The sequence below is a fragment of the Quercus lobata genome, chromosome 9, assembly GCF_001633185.2.
Source record: "Quercus lobata isolate SW786 chromosome 9, ValleyOak3.0 Primary Assembly, whole genome shotgun sequence".
NCBI lineage: Eukaryota > Viridiplantae > Streptophyta > Magnoliopsida > Fagales > Fagaceae > Quercus > Quercus lobata.
In genome coordinates this window covers 13,279,396-13,301,399 of record NC_044912.1, presented here as the reverse complement: position 1 = coordinate 13,301,399, position 22,004 = coordinate 13,279,396, and the positions used below count along the sequence as shown (strand labels likewise).

At 34.7% G+C, this 22,004-nt stretch overlaps 1 protein-coding gene, 1 long non-coding RNA gene and 3 other non-coding genes across 7 annotated transcripts; 4 read left to right on the top strand and 1 right to left on the bottom strand.

Annotated features, from left to right (window-relative positions):
• Positions 1-7,842: 7,842 nt before the first annotated feature.
• Positions 7,843-14,454, bottom strand: LOC115959669. Of its 3 annotated transcripts, none has more exons than XR_004084961.1 (7): positions 14,342-14,454; positions 13,524-13,596; positions 10,290-13,101; positions 10,137-10,169; positions 9,065-9,138; positions 8,475-8,624; positions 7,843-7,923 (listed from the first exon to the last, which is right to left on the bottom strand). It is a non-coding gene; the product is annotated as an uncharacterized LOC115959669 (long non-coding RNA). The 3 variants fall into 3 exon arrangements; XR_004084962.1 differs by having other exon boundaries at positions 10,137-11,640; positions 12,282-13,101; XR_004084960.1 differs by having other exon boundaries at positions 10,137-13,101.
• Positions 14,455-17,886: 3,432 nt separating this feature from the next.
• Positions 17,887-21,568, top strand: LOC115960821 (probable mediator of RNA polymerase II transcription subunit 36b). The gene is made up of 6 exons (XM_031079814.1): positions 17,887-18,380; positions 18,841-18,936; positions 19,068-19,145; positions 19,239-19,415; positions 20,931-20,999; positions 21,188-21,568. Exons 1-6 carry the CDS (start codon positions 18,033-18,035, stop codon positions 21,362-21,364), a joined length of 945 nt encoding a protein of 314 aa, XP_030935674.1. The 5' UTR covers positions 17,887-18,032; the 3' UTR covers positions 21,365-21,568.
• LOC115962364 lies at positions 19,582-19,652 on the top strand. Its single transcript, XR_004085408.1, has one exon. It is a non-coding gene; the product is annotated as a small nucleolar RNA snoR60 (small nucleolar RNA).
• On the top strand, positions 20,120-20,190 carry LOC115962362. Its single transcript, XR_004085406.1, has one exon. It is a non-coding gene; the product is annotated as a small nucleolar RNA snoR60 (small nucleolar RNA).
• On the top strand, positions 20,621-20,691 carry LOC115962363. Its single transcript, XR_004085407.1, has one exon. It is a non-coding gene; the product is annotated as a small nucleolar RNA snoR60 (small nucleolar RNA).
• Positions 21,569-22,004: the final 436 nt, after the last annotated feature.

The window sequence follows — 22,004 nt, the reverse complement described above, 5'->3', positions numbered from 1 at the left end:
TTTGGACAGTTATTTTTCAGTTATTCTAGCTCCCACTCCTTACAGATCAGTTCCGGATTTTAAGGGAGTTTAGTTGGGCAGTTAATGATTTTGCGGACTGAATATATATACATCACTCATTGTAATCAGAGTTTAAGCAAGGATTTTATTCCAGAAGATTCTTTTCCTTTGTTCTCTCTCTCTCTCTCTCTTTCTCTGAATTTTCTTTCTTTATTTTCTCTTCTTTTCTCTCTGAACAAACACTTGTTTTTCCTTGCTAATTCATTGTTGTAATCTCATTAGCTTAGCTCAAATCTTTTCATGGTATCAAAGCAAGCTCGATCTCAGGGTCCAACAATGGCAGAAACTATTTCAACATCAACTTCCTCTACTGTGCCTTCAACCTCCACCACCATGCCTTCAACATCTACATCCTCTTCCATCATTCTCACAAATCAACCTCTACTATGGCTGTCGAATATGTCAAACATGATGACAGTTAAACTCGACTCTTCTAATTACATTGTTTGGAAGCATCAGATTTCCATTGTATTGGAAACATACTCTATGCTTGAGCTTCTTGATGAAGTTCCTCTTATTCCTGAGAAGTTTCTCAAGGATCTTTCTGGAACTGTTACTTCTGTTCTTAATCCAGATTATCTCATCTGGAAATCAAAGGAAAAGGCATTATTGACCTTCATCAGCTCTAACCTAACTCCTTTAGTTTTGGCTATAACTGTTGGATGTACATCTGCTCAAGAAGTATGGAAGGTTCTTGAAAACAGGTTTTCTTCAATTTCAAGATCTCATGTGATGAATCTCAAGGGTGAGCTGCACAATGTGAAGAAAGGATTTGATTCTATGGATTCATATCTGCAGAAGATTAAAGTGATAAGAGACAAGTTAATGGCAGTAGGTGTTCTCTTGGATGATGAAGAGCTACTCCATGTAGCAATCAAAGGTCTCCTAAAAGAGTTCAGTGCATTCAGGTCTGCAATCAGAACCAGAAGCACAAAATTAAGTTTTGATGAACTAGCTACTCTATTGAATGCGGAGGAAGAATCATTGAATGAAGGTATGGAGGTCAAAGACTCCACTTTTGCAATGGCAGTTAACTCCACACCAAGATTCAATAACACTGGTGGTGGTTTTAATACCTACAATTAGTCAAATAATAATAGAGGTAGAGGGAGAGGCAACAATGCTAGAGGCAGAGGCAGAGGTCCATCTTCAAGTCAGTTCAATCACTTTTCACCACAGCCTCAAGGTTCTAATGCTAGAGCAGACAGGCCAATTTGCCAAATTTGTGGTAAAGCAGGCCATTTAGTTATTGACTGCTACCACAGGATGGACTATGCCTCGCAAGCTTCCACCCACAAAGTTGGCAGCTATGGCCACTTCATCCAACAATTTCATCCAACAATCTGATGACTCAAGAGCAACCTTGGCTAGCAGACAGTGTAGCCACAGATCATGTCACATCCAGCCTTAATCACTTAAGTTTTCCTAATCCTTACACTGGCCAAGAGCATCTCACAGTTAGGAATGGACAAAATTTACCTATCACTCATCTTTCTACTAATTCTGCTATTCAGCTTAGAAATGTGTTAAGGGTTCCTTCCATTGCTTCTAATCTTGCATTAGTCCATAAGATTTGTCATGATAATAACTGTAGTTGTTATTTTGATGCAAATACTTTGTTAATTCAAGCCTTGGCCATAGGGACAGTTCTTTACAAGGGCAAGAGTGAAAGTGGTGTTTACCCCATCTATCCTCATAAGGCCACTAAGGGGGTGTTTGGTTCATCAATTTCCATAACTCATATCTCTGTTTCTATAACTCATAACTCAAAAATAGTGGGATCCATGACACAAAAGGTTGTTTGGCTTTCAATAACTCTGTTTCCATCACTCAATTCTCTAATTTTTGAGTTATGAGTTATGGAAACTGAAAACACATTTTAGTTATTTTCAGTTTCCATAACTCATAACTCAATGACATTTTTGTAATTAAACACACATGAGGGACCCACTAGTCATAACTCAACCACAACTTTTGACCAATCTTCCCTTTTTTTTTTCCTGGGTTCGGTGATCTCAGTGTCTTCCTTTTTTTTCTTTCTTCTCCTAGGTTCGGTGATCTCAGGTGTCTTCCTTTTTTCTTTTTTCTTTTTTTCCACTGGGTTCGGGTGATCTGGGTTTTTTTTTTTTTTTTTTTTTTTTTTTCTTTTTTCCACTGGGTTCGGGTGATCTGGGGGTTTTTTTTTTTTTTTCTTTTTCTTTTTCCTTTCTGGTTCAGGTTTCTGGGTATTGAGAAAAAAAAAAAAAGTTGCACCGAGTGACAGGTATAGGGCCCACAAATAGTGTGAAAAATATTGAGTGATGGTAACTGAGTGATGGTGCCAAATGGGTGTAGTATTTTAAAGTGATGAGTGATGAGTGACAAAAATTGAGTGATGGAAATTGAGTAATGAAAAATATCAAACCAAACATGGCCTAAGCTTCTTCTTCCACATAAACTGTGTAATTCAGTCAAGTTGTCTACTTCCAGCTGATAATTGTGGCACAGTAGGCTTGGTCACCCTAATTCCCAAATTCTTAGACATGTATTACAAAATAATGGAATGTCTTCTAACAATAGTGTTAACCTTGCAAATTCTTGTATTCATTGTCTTCATGGCAAGATGCACAGACTTCCATTTCCTAGTTCTAGATTTGTAGCTAATTCTCCTTTTGAACTTGTACATACAAATCTATGGGGTCCTACACCTCTTGATTCAATAAATGGCTACAAATATTATGTCATCTTTGTTGATCATTTCACTCGTTTTACATGGTTGTATTTGCTCACGAATAAATCAGAGGTTTATTCTAAATTTTTCATGTTTCATGCTATGGTTAAAACCCAGTTTTCTTCAACCATTAAGGTTCTCAGATTAGATGGGGGAGATGAGTATACTTCCAAGTCTTTTGAGTCTTTTTTGTCTTCCAATGGAATTCATCATCAGATTTCTTGCCCCTATACTCCTCAACAAAATGATTTGGTTGAAAGGAAACATAGGCACCTAATTAAGACCACAATTACCTTACTTTCTCAAGCTTCTCTCCCTTCTACGTATTGGTCTTTTACTGTTCAATTTGCATTGACACTCATCAATCTCCTTCCAACAGCCACTTTAGACTTTCTGTCTCCTTGGTTTAAACTCCATGGTCAACATCCTAATATTTTTTCTCTCAAAATCTTTGGTTGTGCTTGTTACCCTTTTTTCAGACCATACAATCAACACAAACTTAATCACAAAACTATAGAATGCATCTTCTTAGGCTATTCCAATGTTTCTAAAGGTTACTTGTGTCTTGACTTACTCACTAACAAATTGTATACCTGCAGGCATGTATTGTTTAATGAGAATAGGTTCCCTTTTCCTTCCACATCTACTTTTGCCCCACCTTCTAAACCACCTACTCCAGACATATGGCTGTCCAATCTATTGTACCTCCACTCTTCCAATCAGCCCTCTATTCTAGGTCCCTATCCTACTCACACATCTAATCCTACCCATCAGTCCTCCTTTCTTTTTCCCTTACCTATCTCTAATTCAACTCCATCTGTGTCTGGTCCTAGTTTAGCTTTTGCTTCTAGTCCATCATCTTAGTGTCACTCTCCATCTCCATCACTGCAACAACCTGCTCCCTTACCTCATCCTTTAGCTCCTTCCTAATCCATTCCACCAGCTTTAGCTCCTTCCCAAGTTTTTGATCTTGCTCCTGTCAATACCCATCCTATGACCACCAGATCAAAGAATGGTATATCTAAGCCTAAACTTTGTTATAAGGCTGTACTTGATTACACTTATACTGAACCACCATCCTACAAGGTTGCTTCTAAGTTTCCTCAATGGGTTCAAGCTATGGATGAAGAATTTTCTACCTTGCAAAGACAGAAAACTTGGTCTCTTGTTCCTGGTATCAACTTAGTTGGGTGTAAATGGGTTTACAAGTTGAAATTGCACAGTGATGGTTCTATAGCTCATTATAAAGCTAGATTGGTGGCCAAAGGATTTCATCAATAGGCTAGTATAGACTACACTGAGACATTTAGTCATGCTGTTAAGCCAGCTATAGTGAGGCTTGTTCTATCCATTGTAGTGAGCTTCCACTGGTCTCTCAGACAGCTAGACATCTCCAATGCCTTTCTCCATGGATTCCTAAAAGAGGAGGTTTATATGCAACAACCTCCAGGGTATGTGGATCATCAATTTCCTAATCATGTCTGCAGGCTACATAAGTCTTTATATGGCTTAAAATAAGCCCCAAGAGCTTGGTTTGATAGGTTCACTTCTCAGCTTTTGCATCTTGGATTTGAAGCTTCTTTGGCTGATTCATCCTTGTTTGTGTTTCACTCTTATTAGACAATCATCTACCTCTTTTTATATGTTGATGACATTATTATCACTGGCAATTCCCCTACTCAGGTCTCTCATCTGGTCACTGCTCTTAGTTATGCTTTTGAACTCAAGGATTTGGGGGCTTTCTCCTATTTCTTGGGAATTCAAATCTTGCCATCCAGATTTGGTCTCACTTTATGTCAATCTAAATATGCCTCTGATATTCTTCATAGATTTAAAATGGAGAATTCTAAACCCACTAAAACTCCTTACTACCCTAACATTCGTCTCACTCCTTTTGATGGTTCTACTTTGCCTGATCCTTCTAAGTATAGGAGTATGGTGGGTGCCTTTCAATACTTGACCTTCACATGCCCAGATTTGGCCTTTAGTGTTCATCAGCTTTGCCAATTTATGCAGTGTCCTACCACTTCCCATTTGGAGGTAACTAAACGTGTTCTACGCTATGTCAGAGGCACCTTGGACTTTGGTATTCATCTTGCTCCTGGCCCCCTTACTTTGTCTACTTTCTCTGACGCTGACTAGGCAGGGGATCCATCAGATAGGAAGTCCACCACTGTTATGTTGGTCTTCCTTGGTTCAAGCCCTATTTCATGGTCCTTAAAGAAGCAACCCACTGTCTCTTGCTCTTCCACAGAGGTTGAGTATTGCGCCTTAGCCTCCACTACCGCGGAGTTGGCTTGGGTTCGCACTCTCTTTAAGGAACTCAAGTTTCTTCCTCACATTCCCATTTTATGGTGTGATAACAACTCTGCAATTGATTTGGCTTCTAACCTTGTGTTTCATTCCAGAACAAAACACATTGAGGTTGATTACCATTATGTGAAGTGTTGTGTGCTTCGTCGTGATTTGGGCATCAAATTCATCTCTGGCCATGATAATTTTGCTAACATCTTCACTAAGACTTTACCTGGTCCTCACTTCCTCCTTCTTCGTGGCAAACTCTTGGCTAATTCCGTCTCGTGTTTGAGGGGGGATGGTAAGAGCAAGCCAGTAATTCACACGAACCAGAGTAATTCAAACGGCTAGTTTTTTATTATAGATGACTAACGGCTAGTTTCATCCAACGGCTTCCAAGTGTTGTCTCTGAAACGATGCCGTTCTATTTAAGTGAGTTGAGTGTTGTAATTAAGAAGGAAACGATGTCGTTTTGGTCAGAACTGGTATTAGCTTTTGGAAAGTTATTTTTTAGTTATTCTAGCTCCTACTCTTTACGGATCAGTTCCGGATTTTAACGGAGTTTAGTTAGGCAGTTAATGATCTTGTGGACTGTATATATATACATCACTCATTGAAATTAGAGTTTAAGCAAGGATTTTATTCCAGAAGTTTCTTTTCCTTTGTTCTCTCTCTTTCTCTGAATTTTCCTTCTCTATTTTCTCTTCTTTTCTCTCTGAACAAACACTTGTTTTTCCTTGCTAATTCATTGTTGTAATCTCATTAGCTTAGCTCAAATCTTTTCACAATACACCTAGCCATGTTTTGTGTGCATGCATCATAGCATTTTCATTTTAAGCGTTTAAACAAAAACAGAGCAAACATGTTGTTTCTTTAGTTTGAGAAACAATTTTAACTTGTATTCAGTGGGGTTAAGGTGATGTAATGTTGATATTTTATAGAGAAAATATCCCAACCGACATTTTAGAATGCCATCAATACACCAACCCATGTTTCGTGTGCATGCATCGTAGCCTTTTCATTTCAAGCATTAAAACAAAAACAGAGCAAACACGTTGTTTCTCTAGTTTGAGAAACAAATTTAACTTCTATTCAGAAGCATGTGCAGCTACTTAAACTTGATGCAAGGTGTCACCATGGAATAGTAATTATCCTTACTTTAGGAGTTGAAACAAAAATAGAGGACAATAGGTTGTTTCTTTAGATTGGTAAATAAATTAAATGTGGATTCAGAATTCTAGTGTCATGGGCATGTGCTTCTTCCCTATGTCACCAAAACAAATACAGAGGAATATCAAGCTTATACCGGGCTCAATTAATAGGCCTAATTCCATTTGCTCAAAAAATACAAAGCCCAATAATAACCATATAAACTTTGGAGGAAGGCAATGTGCCATAAAGTCACAGCACACCCTAATTTTGATGGGCTGGGATAAAGATTTTGATCAAAGATTTTTTTCTTTTTTCAAAATTAAAAATCAAATCAAATCAAAAAAAAAAAAAAAAAACACTAAAAACTATAACCTTAGGTACTTTTTAACAGCATCAATTTCACTTTAAAATCATTGATTATCTTGATATTCATTTATATCATGCTCACTCTTTAAAGTTTTAGATTTTTTTAAAACAACGGTTGTTATTACTTAGAGAAAAGTTAAAGAATGTCTTAAGGACATTGCTTTAGAAAAAAAAAAAATTGGAATTTTTTATATGGGAAAAGAAAAAATAGCTTTTAATAGTTCTCTTGAAAATTGTGTAAAAAAAAAAAGTTTATTAGCAATTGTCCTAAGGCAACCGTTAACAAAACAAATACAATTAACATGATATTTTCGTACCAATAAAAGCAGCCAAATATATATAAAGTTAACATCAGTACATGATCTGTTGAATTTACTTCAAAATCTGTGTATTAAATGATTTATTTTAGTGTCATATTAACTGTACTGTGTGAATACGATTCACATAAAATATGATAAGATAGTAGCATATAAATTGGAGTTGTTTGAGGAGTTCCTTATTATTGCAAGCTTGTTTCTTGAATTCTTTTAACGATAAATGATGCTGCATTTTTCTTGAAATGTCCAGCTTATCACTAATAGCCTTGAAAAGAACTCTGTTGTTCAGTTCCTCACAATACAACAAAACATTTATTCTTTTCTTTCCGTTTTCCTTAAATGGAAACATAGTACAGTACAAGATGGAAATGCAAATTCATTACATGGAACGCAATTAGCAAGTTGCAGTGTCACTGTGTCATCAGCTTTCTTCTTGATAGTTCCACATCCATCCATGTATATAGAAGAAACTCCCATTACCAATAACGTAACCGGCCACCAGTTTCATCTTTGCATAGAAGAATCAAACGGAAGTCACACAAGGACAGTCACAGACTCACAAGTCATTTCTTGCCAAAGTAGAAGAGGTAATTCGGGTCATATTACGAAAAAAAAAATACTCATGTATCACACCAGACATAATCAGTGGCAATTGGCAAGACCATCTCACACTTTATGTTGGAGAATTGTATGAATTATCTTCCTCTTGGGAATCTTCATTCAGAGGTTTGGAATCATGAAATGTCTGAATTCAAAAATCAATCAAGGAATGAGAAAGTAGGTGCCACATGGAATCTACAAGTTCACTTGTACTGCTGTTGCATCTTATGAAGCAGAAACACTTTGGGGCCTCTAGCAGTAATATCACCTGTTTGTTTAAAGGGTTAACACAATTGCAAAATGTGATGAAAGAAAATCCAAAGGTAAGCGGTAAAGATCTTTGCCTGATCCAAGGGTCAAAACAACAATTTGGCAATTAAGGTCCTTGGATATCTGAACCATCAACTCATCAACTACAGTCTCCTGTAAAGCCACAAAAGGAATGAGATGGACCATAAATCAAAGGTCACATAATCAAAGAAATCATCTTCTTTGTGACCTATCAATCAATATAACATAGCTGTTTTTCTTGTAGAGTTGATATTGTATTTCTTTTTTCTTTCTCCAAATGGTTAAATTACTAAAGCGCTAGGTTGTTCTTGAACCCATGACCCCCCACTACACCTTGCTTTTCACAAGGAGGGAAGGCCCTTTGAGCTAGTGCTAGAGGTCCATCTGTGAACCACAAACATGACCTGCACCACTGAGTGCAGTGGCAAATTCATCTTTCAATGCTGCTAGACGTCTGCAAAAGAAAAAAGCTACCAAAAGCAGAAAGTAAAATGAGTCATATAATATAATATCTTCGTTGACAGATGGACCTCTAGCAGTAGCTCAAAGGGCCTTCCCTCCTTGTGAAAAGCAAGGTGTAGTGGGGGGTCATGGGTTCAAGAACAACCTAGTGCTCAAGTAATTTAACCATTTGGAGAAAGAAAAAAGAAAAACGTTTTTGTTCCCATTCTATGTGAGAATACCTGTAAAAATGAGGTTGGAATACCACCCATATAGCCTTGAATGGGAACCTTTGTCATGCTGCCTGAAGAACTGCACAGAGTTCTGTTGTATGGTGTGCATAATCATCATATATATGGCATCCACAAATTGTACCAATCATCTCAAAACGTCTGAAAACACCATTGAAACTTTTCAGGTGTGGACTTACATGACTGATTTGCTCATAAAATTGCATTCTGTAACTAAAAGTGCCATCATTGTGGCAATAACCAGACAATAACATAGAACAAGATAGCTTAACCCAAGAAAGAGAGAAAAATTAAGAGAATATTTGAGAAACTCATGAGACCAATAATCCAAGAAACTAGAAGCATAGTAAACATGCATCAACCTCTAATATTTCCAATCCTAATAATCAAACTATTAAAGAAAAAATTAACTGTCAATCCATACGTAAAACTCCATCTGATTAACTTATGATACCAACTAACATCAGAAAAAATATATATGTGATGTAAAATTTTATAACTCTAAATGAAATACAAAACAAAACTGGAGCTTTTGAACATTAAGAAATTTTTTGTAAAACTAAGTAAACATTTTCACTCACTGCTAATGAATTGAGGACATTCTGAAACCTGGAATCTGTAGACTAATATCTGCCTCTGGGAACTCCCGATGGAACTGCAGATAATCAAGTACTAAATTAGATTTGATGAATGTATTATGTCTTAGAAATTTCACTTTTAGAAAACCCATGTAAACAGTTAAAAGGCATGAATTTCTGAATTTGGATGGCATTCTGGCAGAGGGATTGAACACTCATTGCTAGAGCTGAAGCCGTTTTTCTCGAAACTTTTGTATGATTGGATGGCTGCCTACTCCTTGGAGGAATTTCTGGATTTATGTAATTTTTGTTAGCTCTATAAATTCTTTGGTTCACTACCTGTGTACAGGGAAGTCTGTTTTGCTAATCTGTTTTTCGATGCAATAAAATTTCCTATTTTACTGATAAAAATTTTTTTGGCAGAGGGAATAAATCACAAGAGCATGCAAGAGATATAGCCTAAACATGCAAGTTGAAACACCAATATTTTCATGAGAACCATCTTAAAATTAAGAAATATTTATAATTCTAGATAAAATTATAATTTAGAGTGACCAATTCATGCAAAAAACGAGTAAAAAGTTAGAACTGAATCCAAGAAACCCTTCCAGGAACTCACTTAGGCAGGACTGACACTGGATAACGACCCTTTTTGGTTTAAATCACTCAGTAATATTCGGTATTAAGAACAAGTACTTAATAATAAGGAATAGACCCCCACCTCTCCACATTAGTTCTGTAGTCCTTTCTATTTGAGTTATTATTTTCTCCTGTTCTTTTAGCTGTTTTGGTTTTGTTATATTGCTCTGCTTGCATTGTACCTGATCTCTCAAGGCCCATATAAAAAAGAAAAAGAAAAAGGCAGGAGGGGTGGGGGTGGAATTACTTTAATAATTTGGTGCTTCATATCCATAGAAAGAGTGGAAGTAGATGTTTTAGATCATACATATCTTTCTTTCTTTTTGCAAAAGTTTATATTTGCTGGGCACCATTCAATGCTCTCAAAGAAAAGTGAGGCAAATCTAGAAATTATTAATTGCGATGATACATGTCAATATCAAAGAATGTAAATTACCTGCCAAAATTTGTATCACAACTTTGGAAAATCCTGTTCCAAAGGCCAAAGAAGCTTCAATATGTATGTGCTTTAGCTTTCTATAGGTTGGGTCTACATTAGGGGCAACCAGAGATGTAGAAATAAAATTATAACCTAACAATGTGTAATCACCATGATAGTTGGGACGAATTAAGGATGCATGCCAATCATTAAGACTTGAGATTCCATAAGTAGTTATTCAGTAATGCTCATCAAATAGCTCCAAGTTTGGAGCCAACATCACACTACTGGAATACTCTGACCCAGTGGCTTGTCTCCTGTGATTTAGCAAAGAACGTGTATCTGGACTGTTGTGTCCCTTTCAAGGAAATTCCAGAATTAGAATCTAGAAGAGATAAAATCAATAAGCAGCATTCATGAACTTCTTATACAGCATTGGTGTTGCAGCATAAAGATATGAGGAAGCATTTTGGGGAGGAAAGCCTGAGTTTATAGTAGGTTAATGGTAATGGGATTATGGGACTCACCATATTGTGGTGAGATGCCAGGCCTTAATCTTTGAAAAAGGTCATATCACAATCTGAGACTCATACCATCTATGTGAAGCAACAACGTGTAAGTTTCGTTATTTATCATTCATACATTCTTGTTTCTTATGCTTAATTACTCATGGAATTTAAAAATTCTAACTAGATGCTCATGTTGATAAATGAAAATGATCTTTAAATGAATTGGACCTTTGTAAATAAAATTATTAGTATTTGTCAAAAAAATTTCTTTGTTTGACTTAGTAAATTGCTGACTTTGAATAGATACTGCAAACCATTCACCCTCTTGTCATATAGACTGAACAGATGAACACTATCAACCCACAAATTCTGTAAGCTTAAACCTCTATGATTGGGTAATTAGATTTGAGAGGAATTTGAATAGTTATTGCATATATATATATATATATAAGACCATAGCACAAATTTGGGTTAGCCATGAATTGTGTAACTAGTTTTATTTATATATTTGGTAAGAAATCTTGATTTGAGGTTTTTGGCTTTTTGCACTGAAAGTTAGAGTTAACTGGACCAAAGCCTTGGTTTTCCAAACACCCCTATACAAGCCTTATCACATACAAACAAGAATTATGTACTTGCATGGAGAAATTAGAAATAAAACTATCAATGCCCCAGAAGTTCTAACATAGTGCCATAGATTATATCCTTAATAGGACAAGTGGGCAATGGATACCTGTCCCTATATATTATGAGATGTCCACCCACCTTGATTAGATTGACGAACCTCCTGAAAGTAGATTTAATGGCTTCCTAATGTTGAGAGCATATATTTAATCAGTCTAAACTGTGCCTACAAAAATACAGTCTTGTAATATTAGTTTCCATGCATAAAAAGCTTATCAATCAACATGCCTTATCTTGAAAGATGTCAACATGCTCCCAGTCCAGATCGATTACTACAGCTATGTTGGGTGATAATCCCAAGAAACAACCATCATATTCATCAGCCTACCCTGAAGATAAAGTGCATGAGCATAAAGTTGCAATAGTCTAGAAACAGACAGAAAAAGTTGCACTGATCATATCTGTACTGTCCGTACAGAAATGTGGAGTGGGATCCAGTAATGATGATGAAACACCAATCCTTTTTCATTAATAAATTGCTTCATCTTTACACAGAGAGATTCCGTTATTTGACAAATGAGAAATTTGAATTTTGCTATTTTCAGGCAGAAACCGTGAAACAAAATTCTTCATCAATTCATAGAAGAAAAAAAAAATCATTCTTACAATAACTTTATTAGAGTTAGCATTCTTATATGCAATGTTAATGTTCATACAATAAGCAAACAATTTCATAAACATCATGAAAATAAAGTGGATAGGGTAGTACAAAATTTTGACCACCACCTAAAATAATATTTCCTTCTAGAAACTACAAAAGGATAGCTTTGATTATTTCCAGCATCTAGCGATATCATGAAAAGTGTTTAACTACAGAAAACAAGCCAATCGACTAATGGAACCAAATGCAAATGTTCAAAGAAAAGGAGAAAGCATTAAGAGAACTCATCAGAGCATATGGCCAAACAATAAAAGATACCTATATGTGTAAAATTCAGCTCTACTGCAGAGCTCAAAGTGAAGTGGATACCTGTGGCACACATGCTCCAATTACGGCTGTAAGATCATTGCCCATTGCTTTCAAAACATAAGCCAGCATACTTGCTGTTGTACTCTTGCCTGCAAAAACAATAATGTGCATACTCCTTTCAAGGAAAACAAAGATTAACAAGTGTGGTAACTTACTAAATAGGATAGAAAAAACATGCTATCTTGTTTTCTTGTTAATAACATCTCACTATCAGAAGCATTCTCAAGCAAAATAAAACATGCTAGTTGCTCAATTCAACTTATTTGCAGTATTGAAAGTTTGTTGTTGGAAATTTAAGCAAGCTAGTAGTAACACTTAATTGAGACAGGAAGATTCAATATAAATATATAATAAAAGTGATTGATTAAACTTACATTCACAAACCCATTGGGTGTGTGTGTAAACTAACCAATTAAAAAAAAATCTAAAACAATAATGATAGTTCCAATGTTTACACTTTTCGTAAGTGCAATCTTGGTCTTTGATTAAAATGGAAACAAAAGCAATATTTAAGCTAATCTTCATAACTTGGTCGATTCAGTACAAAAGAAAATCTATGGCTCTAGATCCACAAATAATTAACCAAGCAGCAGTACATCATATATTATGGTGTAATAGAACAGAGAAAAACTACTCAAAAGTCCTATATTAAATGTACAAACTGAGCTACAACTTACAACATCAATTCTAGAGTTTAGAGAAGTCTGTATAAATTACAATCTGCATGAACTACTGAACTGCAGCCTATAATATGATCACCATGGCTACCACTAACAGCAATAAGCTTGTAGCACTCGGTTAGCCTTGCCAGCCAATAATCCTGTTTGTGTCAGTAAATAAGGGAAAATCAAGTAAACCAATGCTTTATATTTCATAAATTGAACATTAAAAAAATTCCATCATCTGCCTAGTGAAACAAACAGTTAGACTATTTGAACTATAAAGTTAACCAATCTACGAATGCCCAACACAGGGAAGTACTTTTTTTTATTTTGGATTGGTAAGATACACATGCACCTGGTGGGTCTTAAACCCACGACCTCACTAGTCCACCTAGCACTTGCAAGGGGAGGAGGTGCCAGTCGAGCTAGAGATCATTGGCAACATTGGAAAGTACTTTTACAGATCTAATGAGGAAATTTAAAAGCAACTTTTACTTTCGAAAGCAGATCATAGGATTCCAAATGTGAATACGCTGAAAAAGAGCCAAAGCAGATCATAGGATTCCAAATCATGCCTTACCAGGTGAAGAAGATGCCACCGAGCGCGCAATCTTTGCTGCTTCAGCCTCACTGCCTGCACCTGTCACAGGCACCTACATATCCAAGGTAGAATGTATAGGCTGGTCACTTCTCTAAAATCATAGCATATTGCTGAGTTTGAAATCAAAATTACACCACAAATTTATTTATTTATTTATTTGTAAGTTACCTATATTGCTGAGATTTGTTCACTGCTCAAATTTGTGTTTTAAAATGCAATAACACAATTATTAAAATCAATATTTGGGTGGATCATCCCAGAACCTTTTGCCATTCCCCCAACTCTTACTGTTCTGTTCTCCCTCCAACCAGAGGAATGTATCAACTTTTAAAGGTCTGTCTGTTTGCTGGGAAGTTGATTTCCAAGAGTAATAATTTTGAAGAATTCTAATTTCCTGGGTGCAAGTTCTAGTAAATTGAGACAAGGCTATTGTATACATCCAACAACATTTTCTACAAAGGAAGAATTTCAATTTGTTTACTGATCTTTGCTTGTTAACAAGTATAATAAAATACAGCCCATTGCCAAATCAAACCATTTGCTTTTTCATTTTTCTTTTTTTGCTGGATGAATTAAACCATTTACTTTTAACATTGTTTGTCCATATCTAACTTCAGCCGACTCACCAGTTATGCATTAGAAATCAAGCAAAATAAAGGGACATGAAAAAGTATCTCCAGTCAAATCGTTTCCTCCTCGCTCAAATTCTTGAAAGAGTTAAAACTGATCCGAATGCACACACAAGTCAAGAAAAAACCTTTAAAATCATAAACAACTGGAAAATATATGATGATCACCTGGTTCCATGGGCCATGGGGGGAGAAAAATGGGAGCCTTAGCATTGGCGAGTATTTTGAATTCCCTCTGACACTGTGACAGTGATGAAATAGGACGGAGTTCCTTTCTTTAAGTTAACTTACTTTTATTGAACAGAGAGAGTGAAGGAAAATTGAGTGATACTAAACCTTTGGTGCACTTTTTGGCGGTGGCGGTTGAGGGCCTGAGGCCCAAGGGTAGTAAAGAAGCTTTATCCAACATGCGTAAATGAATAAATCCGATTATGCATAATTCAAACTCGGTAAAAAACTCGTTCATATTTGTTTGTATATAAATAAATCAAGTTTGAGCCTTAATTATAGGCCTGTTTAATAAACAAACCGAGTCCAAGCAAAAAAATTTATTTACGAACGGCTCGTGAGCTATTAGGTTTGATACAAAACATTTCAAGCATAGACTCATTTATAAATTCATATGTGTTAACTAAATATACTCATTACATATATTTTATAATGACATAGCCAACATAAAACCATTACCCATTACTTTAATTTTTTCATTCCCTCTAAACTGACCAAGAATCACTTTAGACTATAGTTACATTTAAAATTAATTAATTAATTAAGTGGGTCACATATGATCCTTCTCTATCAATCATATAGAGTAAAGTTATGAAACATGTTAGTATTTCCTTATTCATAATAGTTACAAGCAAAATATTTTCCTAGTTCTTCACCGTTTAAATGTAAAAATTATATTTTGAAAAACTGTTGAAGGTGTAGATAAGGAATGATAAATTAATGAATTTAATTATGTAAGTTTTTAATTTGAATAATGGCTAATCATAAGTAATACTAGATGCATGATAAAATAACTATACTATTTTCTTTTCTTTTTTTCTTAATTTTAGAGATTTAGCATTTGATAATGTAATTTTTTTAGATCTCAAGCTCAAAAGCTTGACCTGAGCTCAAGTTTAAACTTGATATTAAGTTTGAGCTTGGATTGACTAATTAATCAAGCCAAGCTCAAGCTTTTTGGTTTTTCCACGAATTCAAGCTTAAATACTAATTTTAGGCTTGTCACGAGCTCAAGCCAAGCTTGAGCTTTTGAGTTTTCCAGGTGAACTAAGCTTGAACATGCACTACTCGACAAAACTTGACTCATTTACAGCTCTAATTGCGAAGGAAGTCTAATTATGAAGGTTTCAATTCCCTTTGGTTTAGAGTCAATAATTTGAGCACCTACTTCAAGGTCCTCCAAGCATGGCTGTTTGGAGGCATCTAAAAAGACCTTCACAATCCATTGTAATTATTAAGCTTCAAATCTAGTTGTAAGAGCCTAAGAAAATTTGATGTTATCAATTCTTTAATATAAGTATACAAGTTCTATCTATTTGGCCCAAATTTGTGTTCAATAGAATTTAGTCAAATTCTATCCATTCAAAATGTTAAATGGAAACTTCTTCAACCTTTCGGCTGTCTTCATATTGGCCAAACTTGAAATTTAACTGAATATAATATAAGATCGATAGATATTGTTCTCCCTAAGGGTCTTTTTAGAGCGAGTACTAACAGCCATTAGTGCACAAACAGGCAAAAAAAATAAGCATTAACATTAGATGGTCTACATTATTCTAGGATGCAGGTTTTGATTTTCTGGGGACACGGTAGCCACCAACCACACAAGCATGATCACGCTCATTAAATATTAGACCTTAAAATTAATATTTTGCCCTCCAAAAAATAAGAGCTGGAAAACTAATTGTTGGCTTCCAAAAAATAGTTGTTAAGAACAACAAACTATCCACCTTGTAATAAAAATAGTTGTTAATTTCAAATTTTGAGTTTTTTCCTCTCTTAATTGGTAAGTTTTGATTGTTGAGTTCAAATAATAAGTTTTTAATAACATAAATTTTCTTTTAGAGTTATCTTATTTTCTCGTAGAGTTACCATGGCTATTGAGTGGAGTTATGGTGTGCCTTTGTGTTAGAATCCTTTTCCCTCTCCCTTATCTGTGTGTGTTTGTTTCTTAAAAAAAAAGTCTTTTTGTTGTTTTTGATAAGTTTCAAATTTTTTGACAGTACTTAATTAGTTAGTCACAAAACATTAAATGAAAAAAAATTACACCGTGAAATGTGAATATGTAATAGTAGGGAGTGACAATATTTAGCGTGCGTTTGGGATGAGCTAAATTTTTTAGCTTGTCTCAATTTTCAGCTTATTTTTGTTATTATTTATAGATTTCACTGCACTTTTTGATACTATTCATGGTCTCACTGTACTATTCAACTTATTTTTTTACTTTTTTCTATGCTTTCAGTAAAAAAATTTCAATTTTTTTTTTTTTGAGTTTTAACTAAATAAGCTGTTCCAAACGGATACTTAAAAAACAATTTTCTCTTGGACACACACACACACATATATAATTTTAATTTTTAATTTTCAATTTGGGACTAAGTATTTTATTGTTATTGTTGTTAAGTTTCCAATTGTTTTTCAATGCTTGATTTAGACTAAAAATGTTGAATTAAAAAAAATAGAGGATAATTTAATGTTAGGGGTAAAAATGTAGCTATGTAAATGTATGTATGAATATGTAATTCAATCCTCCAAAATTATAGTTTCTGGCTACGCCCCAAAACGTAGATATCATCAACATGTAGAAGTACAACACCAAGAGACGAAATTCTAATTATTACACTTTAAAATTGTCAGAAAAAGGACAAACACTTCTGTCAATCATGTAGTTATGAGTCCAAATAGATAATCAACATGAGAAAAAGAATATTTACAAACCTTTATACTTAGGAAACGAAGAAGAGCATGGCTTTATATTTTTAAAACAGAGGTTTTAATGATAATATTTTCCATGATAACAAGATTGATTTTTAAATTATTATGCAGTAGGTTGGGAAAAATTAATAATCATTATATGTTGATATGGATTAATAAGGCAAATTCGAGAACTTTAATTCCCTTCTCTCGATTGTTTACATTTTTATACTACTTTTATATCACATCTTTGCTTAGTTTAATTATTTGCTTAGCTTTATTTAATTTCAAAACAACCAATTTTTATTAAACTAGAATATGATTAATTTGGTTAAGATTTAATTAATTTTTCTACGTTGATACAAGTGTCAAATTATATTTTGATACGGTTCATACAGTTGCGAGTACTTTAAAATTTCACAATAAGCTTTTGGCATTGTTGCTGGGGACTAATTTCTATCAACTTGTTGCATGACCATCACGTGATTAGTCGCGCAAAAACACCTCTGCGAGATTTTCACATCCGTCAAAATGTTATGTTACTAACTTTTATTAACTTGTTGCCTACCATCATGCGATCAGTGGTGCAAATCAATTGGTAAATCTTTTTCACGTGGTAACACATAGAGATTAATTTTACTGGATTGGTAAACTTAGGGAATTAAAATTATTTAAAAATAAAAATAAAAAGCCTAAGGGTATTCTTTTCAAAAAAAAAGAAAAGAAAAAAAGCCTAAGGGTGTTTTTGTAACTATACAAGAGCTGCCCTTTCTGGAAAAAAAAAAAAAAAAAAAAAAAAAACTAAACCCTAACACAAAAGAACCCTAAACCCCGTCTTCGCTATAAAATAGCCCAAAACGCACACATTCAACATCGCCACTCTCTCGCACTTAAGAGCACAATAGCCAGTGCTTAGCTCTCATCTCTCGTCTCAGCAATGGGTTTTCCTCGTGGCCGTAGCGGTGGATTCAGGGGTGGCAGAGGTGATGGAGGAGGTCGAGGAGGCAGAGGAGGTAGAGGAGGTGGAGGTGGAAGATTCGGTGACAGAGGAAGTGCCATGAAAGTTCGCGGTGGCGGACGTGGTGGCCGAGGTTTTGGTGGTGGTGGTGGTGGAAGAGGCCGAGGTGGTGGTAGAGGCGGTGGAATGAAAGGTGGAAACAAGGTGGTGGTTGAGCCTCATAGACATGGAGGCGTGTTCATTGCTAAGGGTAAAGAAGATGCTATTGTTACTAAGAATTTGGTCCCTGGTGAAGCTGTCTACAATGAGAAAAGGATCTCCATCCAGGTCAATTTCTATGTGCTTGATATTTATTTTCTGTGTTCATTGTTGGGTAAATTTACTATCTTTATGGTTTAAAAGTTTGTTTGGATTAATATTTGTTGATTTGTTGAGGTGGGTATACCTAGAAACGATGAGCTGAGTTGAAAATGTTTTACTTTTTGAGCATATTTTGACGAATATTTTTGTGTTCATAGTGGTAAATATATTTGTGTTCTAAAGGATCTCTATCAATTAAATGTGTTTGGCGTTCATTTTGGTGTTCATTGTTTGGTAAAAATATCATCTTTATGATTTAAAAGTGTGTTTGGATTAACAATTTTCTGATTTGTTGAAAGTGGGCATGTCTAGAAAAAAAAATGAGCTTAGCTAAAAAAGTTGAATTTTTTTGGACTTTTTGAGCTTATAGTGGTAGTTATATATTAGTTATGTTTGGGCTTTAAGAATTCTCATTTTGCTTTTACAGAATGAAGATGGAACAAAAGTTGAATACAGGGTTTGGAATCCGTTTCGTTCAAAGTTGGCTGCTGCCATTCTTGGTGGGGTTGATGAAATATGGATTGTGAGTGTTTGATTTACTTCTCAATTTCATTTCATTTGTGTGCTTCATATGTTTTTGTTTCATTATGATCATTAAATCTATGAATAATTGAACTCTTTTCCCTCTGTTTGTGTTTTGATATCTTAATGAAGAAACCTGGTGCACGGGTGCTTTACCTTGGGGCTGCTTCTGGAACCACAGTCTCTCATGTGTCTGACATTGTTGGTCCTGTGAGTAGTTATTATGAAAAATGTGGTCTTTTTGCATGCTTGTTTACTGGAAAGTGTTGCTTAAAGTTAAAAATTGTTGTATTTTGATTGTAGACTGGAGTGGTTTATGCAGTGGAATTTTCTCATAGAAGTGGTAGAGACTTGGTTAACATGGCAAAGAAGCGTACTAATGTTATTCCAATCATTGAAGATGCTAGACATCCTTCCAAGTATCGAATGCTGGTTGGCATGGTGGATGTGATATTTTCTGATGTTGCTCAACCGGATCAGGTTTGTTTTCATAGTCTTCATTCTTTAATGGGAATTTCAATAACACTAATTTCTCATGGGACTTTGAGATATTTTATTTGATTGGTATCTGAATAATACTTTTGTTCTCTCCTAGTTACATATATTATTTTGATTTATCTCATTTTGTGTCATGTCTTGTATCATAATGTATATGATGAGTTACTTGGATTCCCCTTCAAGACATAATTGATGATGAAAGACCAAGTTTCTGATGCTTTAATTAAGTCAATTCTTGTTTATTGTAATAATAAATTGTCAAATATATAAATTTCTGGTGTTTTTATCTTGTTTGCATCATGAGCTGATGAAGAGTTACTCGGGTTTCACTTCATAATTTGATTTGTGATGAAGCTTGAGTTCAGATACTCTAAAGAAGTTTTTTTTATTTTTTATTTTTTTTTAATTTTTTTTTATTTTTTTTAAGAACTCTCTCTCTCTCTCTCTATTATACACACACAATCGGTTTCAATTTTTATTTTTTTAATCATTTAATGTTTTTGATTGAATTTCACTTGTCTTCCATATTCTGCTGAAAGATGATCTTTAGACCTGGGGCATAGTTTGGGCCTTGTCTATATCATTTAGATGAACATTTATTGCTACATTTTCTTGTACTTGTATTATCTCCTAGTTACATTTTTTTTTTTTGAATTATCTCATTTTGTATTTTGTCATGTATCATAATGCATATGATGAGTTACTCGGATTCCCCTTCAAGACATAATGGGAGATGAAAGACCGAGTTTCTGATGCTTTAATTAGTCAATTCTTGTTTATTGTAATAATAAATTGTCAAATATATAAATTTCTGGTGTTTTTATCTTGTTTGCATCATGAGCTGTGAAGAGTTACTTGGGTTTCACTCCATAATTTTATGTGATGAAGCTCGAGTTCAGATACTCCAAAGAAGTTTTTTTTTTTTAAAGAACTCTCTCTCTCTCTCTCTCTCTCTCTCTCTCTCTACTTTATACACACAATCTGTTTCAATTTTTTTTTTTAATCATTTAATATTTTTGATTGAATTTCACTTGTCTTCCATATTCTGCTCAAAGATGATCTTTAGACACGGGGCATGGTTTGGGCCTTGTCTATATCATTTAGATGAACATTTATTGCTACATTTTCTTTTACTCGTACATAGATTCTTTTACTTTCACTTTTTGTATCTTGTTTTTTATATGATGATGCATATGACGAGTTACTCGGATTCCCCTTCAAGACATGATGGGTGATGCAAGCCCGAGTTTCAGATGCTGTTATTAAGTCATCTCCTTATTTATTGTTATAATATATGCTCAAATATATAATTTTACAATCTATTTATCTTGTTTTCATCATGAGCATATAAAGAGTTACTTGGGTTTCCCTTCATGATGTTATACACGATGCAAGCTCAAGTTAAAATACTCTAATGAAGATGATAAGGAAGACCGATATTGCCAATATATCCTTCAGTATGCTTTATCTGGTTTTTGCCTTTTACTATCTTTGCAGGCAAGGATTCTAGCTTTGAACGCATCATATTTTCTGAAAGCTGAAGGTCATTTTGTAATTTCAATCAAGGTTTGTATATGTTCCTTTTCTTATGTTGATGATCTAATTGGACTTATATCTACATTCTACATGACTGACAGAAGGTGTTTTAATAGTCTTTTTTTGTCAAATTTAAGACCATGTCAAATTTTAAAATGTAACAAGTAGAAATTTGGTTTTTGGTGTTGTACATGATGATATCTACCTTAATATTTCAGGCCAACTGCATAGATTCCACACAGCCTGCTGAGGCCGTATTTCAGAGTGAAGTGAATAAGCTAAAGCAGGATCATTTCAGGCCATCTGAACAAGTTACCCTTGAACCTTATGAGCGTGATCATGCTTGTGTGGTTGGTGGCTACCGTGTTGCCAAAAAATCAAAATCAGCATCCTAGAAGAATTTAGGCCATCTAAATTATGTTGTTCGAAACCAGCATTTTAGCAGTATGTAGGCCATCTAAGTTTTGTTGATCATGTTGTATTGTATGTTTGTATTGTGCCTGTTTGTGTACTATGGCATTGGCCTGTTCCTTGTTATGTGAAGACTATTCGAGAGCACAATTTTGTTAAATGCAATATAGTTCTTATTTTCAGTTAAATTAGCAGCCGAAAGCTAAAAGAAATTTGCTTTGCACATATTGAATTGATAAAATTTGACTAAATTCGATTGAACACAAATTTGGGCCAAAAAGAATTGGAACCAATGTCATTTCTATATATTCAATTTCTAAGTTAAGATCGAAGTTCACAATCTCATGCTAATAAAGAACTAAGCAAAAGCTTAAATAAACCTGGTTGAGGCGCTAAAGCTAAATAAACCCATTTCTAGCTTAGCCAGAAGTCTTTACAAAGTCCCCGCTCTAAGCTTAAGGTTAGACCAGTTGGGCCAACTCGGATCAAGATGTGTTCTTTCCATTTTTACAATTTAAACCATTTTAGAAGTTATTTATTTATTTATCTTTTGTTTTTATAAATCTTTACTAGTAAGGATCACATCTTGAGTATATTGCAATGTGAAGCTGCTGAAGTTGTTTA